Here is a 16,754-nt window from a genome sequence, read left to right on the forward strand (position 1 = left end):
AGTTACAGGAAACTGGGTGGGAAGAGGTATAGTCAAGGTACCTGTGGGAATCAGTAGGTTTATAAAATATGTCGGTTGACAGTTTTTTTCCAGAGATGGAGGCAGAGAGAAGGGCAAAGGGGAGGGAAGTGTTTGAAATGGACCAAGTGAATTCAAGTGCAGGGTGGAAGTTAGTGGCAAAGTTGATGAAATTGATAAACTCAGCATGGGTGCATGAAGCAGCACCAATGCAGTCATTAATGTTTCTGAAGAAGATTTGGGGAGCGTTACTGGGGAAGGCCTGGAACATGGGCTGTTCTTCGACAGGCATTACTGGGGCTCATGCAGATACCCGTGGATAGCCCTCGAGTCTGGAGAAGGTGGGAGGAGTGGAAGGAAAATTGGTGAGGGTGAGCACCAGCCCTTCCAGCTGGAGGGGAACTGGTTTGTTCTTTTATTGAGAAAGAAACAGAGAGCTGTAAGGCCATCTTGATGGGGGATAGAAGTTATAACTGGACATCCATGGTGAAGATGAGGCGGTCAGTGCCTGGGAATTGAAAATTGCTGAGGAGATTGAGGGCATGAGAAGTGTCGCGGATGTGGGTTGGGAGGGATTGACCTGAAGGGTTTAGAATGAAGTCAATGTATGAGGACAAGTTCAGTGGGGCTGGAGCAGGCAGGGACATAGGCCAACTGTCTGTCTCGCTTTACAGGAATTGTCCCTTTCTGTTGTACTTTACACTGATCCAGGCTCCGCGCTCCGGGTTCATTTATATTCAGACCTCTTTAATGTGTTTCTGATCCCAACCTGACGTGGAAATTGCCGCGATTCCTGCCCAGAGAACACTTGGAGCAACGTTGTTCATTCCCGAGACTGCAGCGCCCCTGGTGGACATCCCCGGTACTGCAGGCGTTCTGCAGCTCCCCGAAAGTGAAAGGATCCTGAACCAGGAAGTACTGGGAGTTAACATGGCTTCGAAAGGACAGGTCGAGAGTTTAATCGAGGAGGTAATTTGTCCCATCTGCCTGGATTTCTTCACCGATCCGGTGTCACTGGAGTGTGGTCACTACTTCTGCCGCTCCTGCATCACACGGTGTTGGGAAAGGGAGGAGAGAAACTCCTGCCCGGAATGTAGAGAGGAGTTTGCGGACCGCACCCTCAAGGTCAATCGGGTTTTAGCAAATCTGTCTGAGAAAGCTCGAAAACTAAACCTGAATCCCAAAGAGAAAGAAAGTAAACTTCACTGCCAGGAACATGAGGAAGAACTGAAGCTGTTTTGTGAGACGGACAGGAAACTGATCTGTCTGATCTGTAGAGATGCACTGGAACACAAGTCTCACAACTTCATGCCGATTAAAGAAGCCGTTAAAATTTACCAGGTAAAACTAATCCGCTTTCGATCGTCTGTTTATGTTGTCTTTTTGTTTTGTCTAATCCATTAACTCCTTAATTCCCAGGATCGGGTTAAATCTTCCTTGGACTCTCTCGCAAAAATGAAATCAGACTTTCAGGAAATGGAGCAGCAACAGAAAGAGAAGATTTCTGGAGTTCGGGTGAGGCTTCCTGAGCAGAATTTACAATGTTGTAGTGTAGTTTTGTTCCCTTTAATGCAGAATAGCAGAGTATCGCAGCTCCAGTGCCCTGGGCTCGATCCTAACCTCTGGTGCTGTCTCCGTGGAGTTTGCACGTTCTCTCTGTAACCAGTACCTTCTTTTAGCCGACAATCAACTCAATGTGGTATTTACAGATACTGTAGTTGTAAACTGATTTAAACCAGATGGATGTTTTGATTGTTCAGGATTGAACGGTAAAATGGCAACTGTAATTAACCCCGTGAAGGGGTATTGTATGTGAATCAGGTGGGTCAGTGAGGAAGACTGGGTTTGAGGGAAATGTGATTGAATATCTGGGAACCACTCACTTGCTGCCTGTTATGCCACTGGAGTTTGGGACAGCAATGAAGGTCCTCCATCTCCGGCAGTGTTCATGTCTTCATTCAACATGTCAGTAGCTGCTTCTCGGTTTTCACTACTGTCAGTCATGCAGGTCCTGAGTGGAGACTCAGGAATAACATGGCACTCAGATGTAGAAAGACTCTTCATTGTTTCCGTAAGAGTTTTGTTTTACCAGTCAGTATTGTTAGCCCTGAGCTGAACCCATGAACCTGGAGGACCAGTGGACCACTCTTACTCTGGCCTCTACCCTTTGACCTGTTTGGCATGGGTGACCCTACCAAGGGTCAAAGCATAAAGCCCACATTCCAGCCAACAGAGTTCTTTGGGTCATTGAGGCACACAAGCCTCCAAACCCAACGGCAAGGTTGTGGTCCTCTTGGATGATAATGGGCTGGACGGACCCTTCCATATCATAAGGAAATACGTCAGGGCCAAATAATAAACCAGCCTCTCCTTTCATTCGACAGGAACAGTCACAAAGCGTTCAGTCCCACATCACATCCCAGTTTGCTGAACTGCGACGGATTATCACTGAGAAAGAGCAGCGCGCACTCCGAGATCTCAGGGAAGAAGAGGAGAGGATTCTAAATCCAATGGAGAAAAATCTTCGCGAGATTCAAGAGAATTTAAATGCCATCTACAAGGAAATCTCAAAGTTACAGGAACAGATGGATCAACAAGACAATATCATATTCCTCATGGTGAGAGATTTCAGTTTGGTCCTGTAAAAGTACATAGTCACAAAATGATGTATTTTAACTCAGTGTGGGATTTACAGATACTGGAGTTGTAAACTGATTGAAACCAGACGGATGTTTTGACTGTTCAGAGTTGTTGTCTCCAAACCGGCCTCTCACAACATCTGTACATCGCTGGACAGTCTGCATCCTTCTCGGGAATGTTTACTCTGATCGTAGCGCTGAGCCAGTGATCACTTCTGTGATTCCCACGTATAATATCCCCTGAGACTCAGAGTAACATCCCATTGCAGTCACAGACTGTGAGTGTGTCTGGTGCAGTGGGTGTGAGGGTCTCTCTGTTGATCAGTGGGAACTGAGGTTGAACTCCAGAATGTGACCTACACATCGGATTTACCATCTATATCTGGTTTGTATCAGGTTCATTGTTTTGGAGAATTTTGCACTGTCCTTTGTTTTTCAGAAATATTCTTCATCAGATTATATCCCATTTTCATCAGAGACAGGACTTTCAGTCCATTCTCTCCTATCAGTTTCCCTGGTGCACAAGCCTCCTCCCACCTACTCACCACTCCCAGTAAGTGTCCCCAAATCCATGGTCCCTCATGTGTTTATCCAGCTTCCCCATTACAATCAATCTCTGCTGTTCCACTTCAGCCACTCCTGTAGCAGTGAGTTCCACATTCTCTTCACTACATTTCTTGTGGGATTTATTAACGACCTACTGATGTTTTATCTTTGACTTATTGTCTCCACACAAGCAGAAATATTTTCGATCAGATACATTCAGAATCTTAAAACCTGTCCAGTCTCTCCTGTAAGTTCCTTCTCTCTGTTATCGTATAATTCTCATAAATATTCCTTGTACTTTCTCGCACAGTTCAATGTCCCTCTTTCTCCGTTCATGTTAGTGGGAATGAGTTCAGTGGGAATTTTCAGCAGGTTTTAATAACTTGGCTCAGATGCCGACAGTAAGTCTCAGTCAATTGAGATCTGTGTTTGATTTATTTCAGGAGGAATCTCATCGGAAGAGGAGGTAGGACATGGTCTTCACTGAAACTCAGTATGGATTTGTAAAATAGTTCAAATATCCCGAATGCTCAGTTTATAACCATCTGTATAATATTTACAGGATTAGTGATGATGCCCACACATTGTCAGTGACAGATGGTGCCCTATTGGTTGAAAAATTCGATCACCCCTATTTGCTCGACATAGCATCGGAAGAAGTGATTGGTGGCATTAAACACGGTAAGACATAAGATTCATTTGTGCTTGTTTATGAGACACTACTAAGTCATAATTAGATGCCAAATATGGCTTGTCAATGACCTTCTGAAATTCCAAGTACACGACATCAACTGGTTCTCCTTTGTTTACCTGGCTTGTTATTTCTTCAAAGAATTCCAACTGATCTGTCAGGCAAGATTTTCCCTTGAGGAAACCATGGCCTATTTTATCATGTGCCTCCAAGTTCCCTGACAACTCCTCCTTAATAATCAACTTCACCATCTTCCCAGCCACTGAGGTCAGACTAACTGGCCTAGAGTTTCCTTTATTGTCTCTATCTTCTTGAACAGTGGAGTGACATTTTGAAATTTCCAGTCTTCCAGAACCATTGAAGAATCTAGTGATTCTTGAAGGATCGTTACAAATGCCTCCATGATCTCTTCAGCCACCTCTTTCTGAACTCTGGCATGTACGCTGTCTAGTCCAGGTGACAGCTACCTAAAGATCTTTCCGTTTCCCAAGAACCTGTTCTCTAGTAATGCTAACTTCACGCCCGGCACGTCGCCTGACACTTGGAACTTCCACCATACTGCTAGTGTCTTCCACAGTGAAGACTGATGCAAAATATGTCTTCAGTTCATCCACCCTTTCGTTGTCCCCCATTACTACCTCTCCAGCATTGTTTTCCAGCAGTCCGATATCCACTCTTGCCTCTCTCTAATCCAGAGATTAGGACCTCCTGGGTAGTAATTTCTGGATTGCTGCCTGTGCCAGGTGCCAGTGAGGGTAGAAACACGATGATCTGGCAGGTAAATGTGTGGCTGAGAAGCTGGTGCAGGGGGGGCAGGCTTCAGGTTCTTGGATCATTGGGATCCCCCTGGGGGAGGTATGACCTGATCAGAAGTGATGGGTTGCACCTGAACCCAAGGGGGACCAATATTCTTGCGGGCAGGTTTGTTAGAGCTATTGGGGAGGGTTTAAACTAATTTTGTAGGGGGGTGGGAACTGGAGTGAAGGGACTCAGGATAGGATGGATGGTAAAAATGGTAATGATAGCCTGCAGTCAGACTGTCAGGAAGGACAGGCAGGTGATGGAACTCAGTTGCAGCCAACAGGCTGAGTATCAAAACTTTAGGGATGCAGAATCAGAAAGGACAGTAAATACGGTACTCAAGCTGTTGTATCTAAATGCACGTAGTGTAAGAAATAAAGTGGATGATCTTGTTGCACGATTACAAATGGCCAGGTATGATGTTGTGGCCATCACTGAATTGTGGCTGAAGGATGGTTGTAGTTGGGATCTGAATGTGCAAGGTTACACATTATATCGGAGTGATAGGAAGGTAGGCAGAGGGGGTGGTGTGGCTCTACTGGTAAAGAATGACATCAAATCAGTAGAAGGATGTGACATAGGATCGGAAGATATTGAATCCTTGTGGGTTGAGTTCAGAAACAGCAAGGTGAAAAAGACCTTGATGGCAGTTATACACAGGCCTCCAACAGAGCTGGGCGGTGGACCACAGATTACAACAGGAGATAGAAAGGCTGTGTCAAAAGGGCAATGTTCTGGTAGTCATGGGAGATTTTAACTTGCAGGTTGATTGGGAAAATCGGGTTGATAATGGATCTCAAGAGTGAGACTGTTGAATCCCTAAGAGATGGCATTTAAAGCAGTTTATCATTGAGCCTACTAGGGGATCAGCTATACTGGATTGGCTGTTACGTAATGAACCAGAGGCGATTAGGGAGCTGAAGGTAAAAAACCCTGAGGAACCAGTGATCACAGTATGATTGAGTTTAACTTGAAATTTGATAGAGAGAAAGTAAAGTAGCGGTTGATCTTTGAGACTTTCCCAGTAGATCCCGAAAAAAATTCAAAAATAAATACACAAATACTGTTGAAAGATTGATTCCGGGTTGCGGGGTTTTGTTCCGTTCTTTCTGTCCAGTGCATGTGTGTGTAGCTCCCCCGCATTACACAGTGTAATTCAACACGTACAAACACACTGGATGAACTCAGCAGGTCGGGCAGCGTCCGTTGAAATGAGCAGTCAACCTGCTGACTGCTGAGTTCATCCAGCTTGTTTGTACGTGTTGATGTGACCACAGCATCTGCAGTGTACTTTGTGTTTACACAGTGTAATTCAGTGGTCCCCAACCACCGGGCCGCGAGGAAACGATATGAGTCAGCTGCACCTTTCCTCACTCCCTGTCTTGCCCACTGTTCAACTTGAACCCATGCGAGGTCATCAGTCGCCTAAACGCAGTGATACCCTCGCGCCAGGAATCACTGGTTCGCCTCACGTGGCCGGCGAGAAGTGCCGTTGGTACTGGCCTGGAGCGCGGAGAGGTGGGCGCCGCCTCTAAACCTGTTCACCACACCGAATGTTCGTGGGGAACCCAGTGCTAAAATATTCACAGACGATCTAATTCGGGCTCAGGGTTCCGTAAGTATCAGAGCAGCTACCTCGCTGCGATCTGCTGGAACAAACTTTTGTCGGCCGATAGATCCTACAAGGGGGGCGGGCGGGCGCCCTGTCACACTCCCCGCTCTGTCGCTTTCTCCGGACTGGAACTGGCACGGGGACCTCCGGCCCTGACCTTGTCCTCTCACCCCACCCACAACCAGCCACATTTGGCCAGGGTGTCTGGCGGAGGGCGGGCAGGCGGAGGCTGCAGTTTGAGCCTGGAGGCTGTCTAATGAGGCAATGAAATCCTCAAAACTGCTTCGGTACCTTGAGTCCAAGCACCCCGCACTTAAAGACAAACCCGCTGAGTTTTTTGAGCGGAGAAAACGTGAGCAAGTGGGACAAAAGCTAAGTGCCGAGAGCCGCGAAAACTAAATTGTGCAATAGACTGGACATAAGGAACCTGCTTCGAGTATCGCTGTATTCCGGTCGTGTTTAATCCCCCCGCCGGCAGCCGGTCGGCAAGAATATTGTCAATATTAAACCGGTCCGCGGTGCAAAAAAGGGTGTGTACCCCTGGTGTTTATACATTATTTCTACTTCCGGGTTGCGGGGTTTTAATTCCGGTCTTTCCTGCCCCAGTGCGCATGTGTGTAACTAATCAATCTGGGTGTCGATGTCACCTTTGACTATGACCGAGTTAGGGGATCTTGGGCTTAAAAAGGTTGGTGATCACTAACGTAAAGGCTGATGTAGCAGTATTTCAGTGGAGTAAGGGAAATGACAGTGGTATGAGGCAGGAGTTGGCCAAAGTAAATTGGGAAGAGCTGCTGGCAGGGATGTCAGCAGAGCAGCAATGGTGTGTGTTTCTGAGGAAATGAGGAAGCTGCAGGACATGAGTATGTTTTCATTTCTTCCAAAAATGAAGAAATACTCAAATTGTAAAATAGTATAACCATGACTGACAAGGGATGTCAAAACTATTGTAAAAGCAAAAGAAAGGACATACAACAAAGCAAAAATTAGTGGGATGATAGTGGATTGGGAAGTTTTTAAAAACCTAAACAGAGCAACTAAAACAATCATTGGAAAGGAAAAGATGAAATGTGAAAGCAAGCTATCAAATAATATCAAAGTGGATGGTAAAAGTTTTTTCACGTATGTTAAAAATAAAAGAGAAATGAGAGTGGATATGGGACTGCCAGAAAATGAGGCAGGAAAAATAATAACAGGGGACAAGGAGATGGCGGATGAACTAAATGACTATTTTGCATCAGTCTTCACTATGGAAGACATTAACAGTATGCCTGATGTAGTGTGTGAAGGGAGAGAAGTGGGTGCAGTTACTGTTACAAGAGAGAAGGTGCTCAAAAAGCTGAAAGACCTAAAGGTACATAAGTCACCTGGACCACTGGGACTGCACCCTAGGGTTCTGAAAGATGTAGCATTAGAGATTATGGGGGCATTAGAAACCTACACAATCCACTATGACCCTGGAAAATGGTTCACCAAACGCAGGTATCGGCCGAAGTGGTGCCTTATGGATGGCCTGATTAGGTTTTCCCACCACCTGGCACGTATGACATCCTCTACAGTAATTTGCAATATCTTTCCTCACGTTAGGCCAATAAAATCCCCTCATAATCCTGTGCACTGTTTTCTTTACTCCGAAATGTCCACCTAAAGGCATCTTATGGGCCGGGTTTAAAACTTAAGCCCTGTAAACTTTTGGAAGCACTACCTGATGCACAATAGCCCAATCCTCACTTGCAGGCACAGTGGCTGATCTCCACTTCCTCATCAACACCCCATCTTTAAGGTAATATCCCACTGACTCTTTCTGAATTTCATCCTCAGAGAGAGCTCTCTCTTTTAAAGCCACAATTTCAGGATCTTTATTTAGTTCTTCTATAAATTCCCTCCTCAATAAAGACGTCTTTCTCATCCTCCTTACTCTCCTCAGCCTTACTACCCTCTAAGTCCTGTTGGTTTAGGGACAGTAGGAAAGTCTAGATAAATCAATATTAGCATCAGCACCCTTTTCCGACATGCTTCTAGTTACTACGCAGGGGGGATACACATCAGCATCTATGGGCGGGCCCTCAGCAGCAGCAGGCTCACTGGCTAGCTGAACTGCTGGGTAAACATGCCCACCTGCAAGGTCATTTCCGAGTAACAGATCAACATTGTCTATCGGTAGTTCAGACCGCACCCCTATTGTGACTGGTCCAGATACCAAGTCGCATTTCAGAATTATCTTATGCAAAGGCACGGTTTCAGTCCCCTTTCCAATACCTTTGATAATATTCACCACCATATGACCATATAACAATTACAGCCATCTCGGCCCTTCTAGTCCGTGCCGAACACTTACTCTCACCTCGTCCCACTGACCCGCACTCATCCCATAACCCTCCATTCCTTTCCTGTCCATATACCTATCCAATTTTAGTTTAAATGACAATACCGAACCTGGCTCTACCACTTCTACTGGAAGCTCATTCCACACAGCTACCACTCTCTGAGTAAAGAAATTTCCCCTCGTGTTACCCCTAAACTTTTGCCCCCAACTCTCAAATCTCCATCTCAGCACCGAACTCCAAAACACTCTTTAATATCAGTGACTGAAAAGCTCCAGTATCACTCCAGACTCTCACTGGAACCGGAGTTGATCCCTCCTTCACAAACACAAACCCATTTGAAATAAATCTCTCAAATCCCTCTTGAACTCGGTCAGACCCCTCCTTCTTCAGCGGTGTTTCAACCGTCTGAACGCAGGCATTTGGGGTTTTCTCTCGCTGTCCCTTTTTCCCTTTTCATAGCAAAACAATTGGATGCCGCATGACCAGGCTTCCCACAAAAGTAACACTTGAAACTGGGAAATTTTGCTTTTGACTGCTTCCCTTCCTCCTGACTTTTATCACTAGTCCCCGGTTTACTCTCTGGTTTAGCCGGTGGGTTATCTTTGTTATCCCTGCTACTCCTTTGGTAGCTCTTGCTCGGGAAAAACTTTACCTTGTGGGTTAAAGCAGACTCGTCTGCTAACTTAGCAGACTCTGACAGGGTCTCAGCCTCTCTCTCATTCAGGTACGTCCTTATGTTGTCAGCGACCCGGGTTCATGTCCCGTTACTGTCTGTCAGGAGTTTGCACGTTCTCCCATGACCACGTGGGTTTCTTCCAGGTGCTCTAGTTGCACAGTCCAAACCTGTACTGGTTGGCAGGTTAATTGGTCATTGTAACTTGTCCCATGGTCAGGCTCGGATTAAATCAGGGGTTGCTGGGTGGTGGGGGTCATTGTAACTTGTCCCATGGTCAGGCTCGGATTAGATCAGGGGTTGCTGGGTGGTGGGGGGTCATTGTAACTTGTCCCATGGTCAGGCTCGGATTAAATCAGGGGTTGCTGGGTGGTGGGGGGTCATTGTAACTTGTCCCATGGTCAGGCTGGGATTAAATCAGAGGTTCCTGGGTGGTGGGGGTAATTGTGACTTGTTCCATGGTCAGGCTCGGATTAAATCAGGGGTTGCTGGGTGATGGGGGTCATTGTAACTTGTTCCATGGTCAGGCTCGGATTAAATCAGGGGTTGCTGGGTGGTGGGGGTCATTGTAACTTGTCCCATGGTCAGGTTTGGATTAAATCAGGGGATGCTGGGTGGTGGGGGGTCATTGTAACTTGTCCCATGGTCAGGCTTGGATTAAATCAGAGGTTCCTGGGTGGTGGGGGTCATTGTAACTTGTCCCATTGTCAGGTTCGGATTAAATCAGGGGATGCTGGGTGGTGGTGTGTCATTGTAACTTGTCCCATGGTCAGGCTCAGATTAAATCAGAGGTTCCTGGGTGGTGGGGGTCATTGTGACTTGTTCCATGGTCAGGCTCGGATTAAATCAGGGGTTTCTGGGTGGTGGGGGTCAAAGGGCCGGAAGAGCCTATTCCGTGCTGTATCTCAATAAATAAATTACAGCTGATGAAAGTGCAGTAGACATCATCTCCATGGAGTTTAGTGAGGGATTTGACAAGGTAGCAGAGAGTTAGATCACATGGGATACAGTACGATCTGGAATAGGATACAGAGTTGTCTGGGTGGAGTCCTGTGATCAATGGTTGTTCTGCAGGGATCGGTGCTGGGTCCACTGTTTTTCATCATTCATATGAACGATTTGGAGAGAATGTAGGTGACGTGTTTAGTAGGTTTGTGAAGGACTCTAAAATTGGTGGTTTCATGGACAGAGAAGAGGTTATTTATTTATTTAGAGACAGTGTGAAACAGGCTGTCCCAGACCAACGACCCACTCCACCCAGCACCCCAACTATTTAAAACCAGCCTAATCACGGGGCAATGTACAATGACCATTTAACCTACAAACCGCTATGTCTTTGTACCAGCGTCACAGAGTGATAGAAACTAGCAGCACAGGCCCTTCTGCCCATCTGGTCTGTACGACCTGCACCGAGACCATGGTCCTCCAACTCCGACCATCCATGTACCGTCCAAACTTCTCTTAAATGTTTAAATCAAGCTTGCTTGTACCACTTGGGCTGGCAGCTCGTTCCACACTCTCACAACCCTCTAAATGAAGAAGTTTCCCCTCATGTTCCCCTTAAACTTTTCATTTTTCACCTTTAACCCATGACCTCTGGTTGTAATCCCACACACCCTCTGTGGAAAAAGCCTGCTTGCATTTACCCTATCTATACCCCTCATAATTTTTTATACCTCTATCAAATCTCCCCTCAGTCTTCTATGTTACAGGAATAAAGTCCTAAACTATTCAATCTTTCCTTATGACTCAGGTCCTCCAATCCCAGTTACATCCCTGGAAATTTTCTCTGTATTCTTTCAAACTTGTTTACATCCTTCCTGTAGGTAGGTGACCAAAACTGTACACAATATCCCAAATTAGCCGGCCCCAGGTCTCATACAACTTCAACATAACATCCATCTACCTGTAACATCACTTTCGATGTATTCGGGACCTGTGTTCCCAGATCTGCTGTAGAACAGAGTCCTCAATGCCCGACCATTCACTGTGAAAGACCGACACTGGGGTCCTACCGAAGAGCAACAGCTCACACTTGTCTGCATTAAATTCCAGCTGACACTTTTCAGCCCATTTTCCCAGCTGCTCCAGATCCCATTGCAAGTAATGATGGTCTTCCTCGCTGTCCACTTCTCCCCAATCTGAGGGATGAATCCGGAGCACCCGGCGGAAATGCACGAGGTCCCGGGGAGAAAGTACAAACTCCTTACAGATGGTGTCGGAATTGAACTCTGAACTCTGGAATGCAACAGTATTGTATTATCCACTACATAACCCTCTTGCTCATGGTTTATCCAAGATTAGAATGAGATCTTGATTAATTGGGTCTCTGAGCCATTGGATGGAAATTGATTTAAATTCAGAGAGATGAGGGTGTTGCATTTTGGAAGGTAAACCAGGACAGGATTTACACATCAATCGGGGGCCCTGGAGAGTGTTGTGGAACAGAGAGACCAGGAGGTGAATGCCTTCATCAGTCAGAATACTGAGTACAGGAGCTGGGACGTCACCTTATGAGTGTACAAGACATTGGGAAGGCCACATTTGGAGCAGAGTAACACACATAAACTGCTGGAGGAACTCAGCAGGTCAGGCAGCAGCTCTGGATATGAATAAACACTCAATGATTTGGGCCAAGGTTTTGTGTGTGTTGCTTTGGATTTCCAGCATCTGCAGACTTTCTTGTCTTTATGATTTTGATCACCCTGTACAGTTCAGGTTATCTTTCTACAGGAAGGATGTCATTAAACTGAGAGGGTATAAAACAGATTTACAAGGATGTTACTGGGAATGGAGAGTCTGGGTTATAAGGAGAGGCTGAATATTCTGGGTCTTTCTCATGCCCGGTTCCACTGCTATCTCCCGTCTTTCTTTCCAATCGAGGAAAGGTCTCGGCTTGAAACATCGACTGTACATCTCCCTTATCACATGCTGCTTGACCCGCTGAGATCCTCTAGAATTTTGTGTTTGTTGATCGAGGAAAATCCGCTCTCCATGTCGAGGAAAAACCTCGGGACGATGCCGGTTGTCCATCCGCTGTGTTTGGGTAAAACCCCGGGAAAGGGTCCTGTCGCCCATCCAACTGCGCCTGAGGCCCAGCGGCCTCTCCCCACGGTCCCGGGGCCGCGCTGCCCGAGTCTCCCCCTCGGTCCCCGGGGCCGCGCTGCCCGAGTCTCCCACCCCCCGATCCCCGGGGCCGCGCTGCCCGAGTCTCCCCCGATCCCGGGGACTCTCTAATTCTCTGCTTCTCCCCCCAGTCTCTGTCACCCTGGATGTGGAAACGGCGCATCCGCTGCTCGAGGTGTCTGAGGATCGGAAGAGTGTGAGACGGACCGGGACCCGGAGGGATCTCCCTGACACCGGGAAGAGGTTCACATACTGGCCTTGTGTGCTGGGATCGGAGGGATTCACATCGGGGAGACATTACTGGGAGGTGGAGGTGACGGGGAATCGGGGCTGGGGTCTGGGAGTCGCCGCAGAGTCTGTGGAGAGGAAGGGACGGGTCACACTGAGTCCGGAGACCGGATTCTGGATCATCGCGCGGGTTGATGACGAGATGCGGGTTTACACCTCCCCTGTGTCCCGTCTCCCTGCCGGTCCCATCCCCGGGAGGGTGGGAGTTTATCTCAGTTACGAGTCCGGGACAGTTTCATTTTACAACGCGGAGACCAAGTCCCATCTCCACACCTTCACTGGGAATAAATTCACAGAGAAACTTTATCCTTTCTTCGGGCCTTGGGATACAAACCAGTGGCTGAGAATCTGCTCCGGTTCCGCTCCGGGTCTGTAAACGGGTCGGGTCCCGGGACCGGCGTCAGGAGTAAGTCAGTGTAAATATAAATGTGCGGAGAGTGAAATAAACACGGTGTGAGAATTATCGATCCATTAATTTTAACTCGTTCACCGCATCCGTCAACGGAACAGAAACACTGCGGATTCAGCAGCAGCTGCGGGCGGCGGGTCCTGAGCTCCCCGGCTCCCCCGGGTGCTAAAGTCCACCGGGACTGACAGGGTAACTGGGGCAAGTGGTGGTGGTGCTGACTGGGAGAGGGAGGTCAGGGTGAATCTTGGTAACACGGGACATGTAGTGGTGGTAACACACAAAGCGCCTGGGTCTCCCACCGTGTCAGGCAACATCTATGGAGGGAAATGGGCAGGTGAGGGGTAATAGCTGAGGGAAGGGTGATAGATGAGGGACGGGTGGAAATGTGTCAGAAATTGGGAGGTGAGAGGTGTCAGTGACAAAGGGCTGAAGATTTTGGAATCTGACAGGAGGAGAAAGTGACCCCGGAGTAAAGGGAGGGAGGTGGGGAGGAGTGTGTGGGGGATGGGCAGATGGAGAGGTGGGGAGGACTGTGTGGGTGATGGGCAGATGGAGAGGGTAGGGAGGACTGTGTGGGTGATGGGCAGATGGAGAGGGTGGGGAGGAGTGTGTGGGTGATGGGCAGATGGAGAGGGTGGGGAGGACTGTGTGGGTGATGGGCAGATGGAGAGGGTGGGGAGGAGTGTGTGGGTGATGGGCAGATTGGGAGGGTGGGGAGGAGTGTGTGGGAGATGGGCAGATGGAGAGGGTGGGGAGGAGTGTGGGTGATGGGCAGATGGAGAGGGTGGGGAGGACTGTGTGGGTGAAGGGCAGATGGAGAGGGTGGGGAGGAGTGTGTGTGGGGGATGGGCAGATGGAGAGGTGGGGAGGACTGTGTGGGAGATGGGCAGATGGAGAGGGTGGGGAGGAGTGTGGGTGATGGGCAGATGGAGAGGGTGGGGAGGAGTGTGTGGGAGATGGGCAGATGGAGAGGGTGGGGAGGAGTGTGGGTGATGGGCAGATGGAGAGGGTGTGGAGGAATGTGTTGTTGATGGGCAGATGGAGAGGGTGGGGAGGAGTGTGGGTGATGGGCAGATGGAGAGGGTGGGGAGGAATGTGTTGCTGATGGGCAGATGGAGAGGGTGGGGGAGGAGTGTGTAGATGAAGGGCAGATGGAGAGGTGGGGAGGAGTGTGTAGATGATGGGCAGATGGAGAGGGTGGGGAGGAGTGTGAGGGTGATGGGCAGATTGGGAGGGTGGGGAGGAGTGTGTGGGGGGTGGGCAGAAGGAGAGGGTGGGGAGGAGTGTGGGTGATGGGCAGATGGAGAGGGTGGGGAGGACTGTGTAGCTGATGGGCAGATGGAGAGGTGGGGAGGAGTGTGTAGCTGATGGGCAGATGGAGAGGGTGGGGAGGAGTGTGAGGGTGATGGGCAGTTTGGGAGGGTGGGGCGGAGTGTGTGGGGGGTGGGCAGAAGGAGAGGGTGGGGAGGAGTGTGGGTGATGGGCAGATGGAGAGGGTGGGGAGGACTGTGTAGCTGATGGGCAGATGGAGAGGGTGGGGAGGAGTTTGTCGGTGATGGGCAGATGGAGAGGGTGGGGAGGAGTGTGGGTGATGGGCAGATGGAGATGGTGGGGATGAGTGTGTGGGTGATGAGCAGTTGGAGACGGTGGGGAGGTGTGTGTGGGTGATGGGCAGATGGAGAGGGTGGGGAGGAGTGTGTGGGGGATGGGCAGATGGAGAGGGTGGGGAGGAGTGTGTGGGTGATGGGCAGATGGAGAGGGTGGGGAGGAGTGTGTGGGGGATGGGCAGATGGAGAGGGTGGGGTGGAGTGTGTGGGTGATGGGCAGATGGAGAGGGCCGGGAGGAGTGTGTGTGTGATGGGAAGATGGAGAGGGTGGGGAGGAGTGTGTGGGTGATGGGCAGATGGAGAGGTGGGGAGGAGTGTGTGGGTGATGGGCAGATGTAGAGGTGGGGAGGAGTGTGTGGGTGATGGGCAGATGGAGAGGGTGGGGGGGAGTGTGTGGGTGATGGACAGATGGAGAGGGTGGGGAAGGAGGGGAAAGAGAGAGGGTGATGGGGCTGGTGGATCAGGAGGAGAGAGACAATTAAACAGGAAAAGTGACAGGGAACAACTTCCAGAAGTTTGAAAGTTCGATGTTGATGCTGCCAGGTTGCCAATCACCCTGACGGAAAATGGGGAGCTGTTCCTCTAATTTACGAGACAAATAGAGACGCGATTTCTACTTTGAATCAGATATTCAGTTTTGGAGCCAGTTTATATGCAGGAAATCCGGGGAAAAAAGCAGGTTGGTCAGGATCTGTGGAGAGAGGAACAGGCTTCACGTTCCACGTTGGTGACCTCTCCTGGAATTGATTCAAACACTGCCTGCTCTGTTGTGGGTTTCAAGTAATTTCTGTTTTGTTTTAGTTCTTCCAGCATCTGATTGAAGAAAAAATGGGAGTGCAGTGTAATTTCGTCCGGAAGGGGATAAAGAAGGAGGAATGTGATAGGAGAGGGGAGTGGACCATTAGAGAAACCGATGGTCAGGTTGGAACTACCCGGAGAGGTACGGTGAAGGTGAGAGAGACGGGGACATGATATTTTGGAGCCGGAAGTGTGGCAACACATGCAGGCTGATCCCAGCACAATCCTCGGGCAGACTGTGTTGGTCATTGACGCAATGGAGAAATGTAAATGGTGAAGCCCCCTGTGTGTATTTGTATATGGCGGAGACAGAGAGAGAGTCTGAGATTTACTCCAAGCTCCCCAGGTAGATGCAGGGATGATGTTTCTGGTGACGGGGATGTCAGGATGAGGAGGCGCAGTGAGGGGACGACCATTCAGAGGTGAATAAATGTATTTACACAGCTCACAATCTAACAGGGCTCTGCACATTTACACATTAACATGTTGAGGAGAGACGTGGAGAGAGTTTTGGATACAAAGTGAAACAGTAGAAACAGCATGAGCACAGGGAAGTGGTATTGATCATGTCTAATGGGAGAGCAGGTGTGAGGGGCTGAATGGCCTCCTTGCTTCTGTTTCTGATGTTCTTCAGAGCAGTGTACAGACTGACCAGAGGGAGGATAGAAGGGTCTGGGGAATAAATAGAGGTGTAAAGCAGGAGGGTGACAAGGTGATTAAATATCGATTATTTAAATTGTCAGAAAAATATCTTTGACACTGAAATGTGGGATCTTGATGCAGCAGAAGATTGTGAGGTGTTGGATACACTGGGATTACTCAAACACGGATGCAGGAAAACTTCCTGACTTCCCCCCTGTACAGCCCTGCTCTGATGTGAGGTCCCACTCTTCCTAATGAGACTAATGGAGGTGACAGCACACACACCGGCCCTTCGACGTAACATGTCCCTGACAACCAAGGTGGCTTCCTCAGCACGTCCCAATTGATGGCATTTGGCCAGCATTCCTCTAAATGTTTTCAATCCAAATGTCCTAAAAATGTTTCAATTCTATCGGCCTCTACCATTTCCTCCGGCAGCTCATCCCATTTACCAACCACCGACTGTGTGGAAAATTTGCCACTCAGGTCCCCTGCTAATCTTTACCCTCTGAGCTTAACTCTATATCCTCTAGTTTTAGACTCCCCTCCCCTGAGGAAAAACTGTGACCATCGACCT

General features: G+C 48.7%; 1 protein-coding gene across 1 annotated transcript; it reads left to right on the forward strand.

Moving 5' to 3' along the window:
- The first annotated feature begins 929 nt into the window (after positions 1-929).
- Positions 930-13,181, forward strand: LOC140720278 (zinc-binding protein A33-like). The gene is made up of 6 exons (XM_073035148.1): positions 930-1,359; positions 1,438-1,533; positions 2,403-2,636; positions 3,647-3,669; positions 3,766-3,884; positions 12,565-13,181. Exons 1-6 carry the CDS (start codon positions 949-951, stop codon positions 13,095-13,097), a joined length of 1,416 nt encoding a protein of 471 aa, XP_072891249.1. The 5' UTR covers positions 930-948; the 3' UTR covers positions 13,098-13,181.
- Positions 13,182-16,754: the final 3,573 nt, after the last annotated feature.

Source organism: Hemitrygon akajei, chromosome 2 (assembly GCF_048418815.1).
Source record: "Hemitrygon akajei chromosome 2, sHemAka1.3, whole genome shotgun sequence".
In the NCBI taxonomy this organism is placed as follows: domain Eukaryota; kingdom Metazoa; phylum Chordata; class Chondrichthyes; order Myliobatiformes; family Dasyatidae; genus Hemitrygon; species Hemitrygon akajei.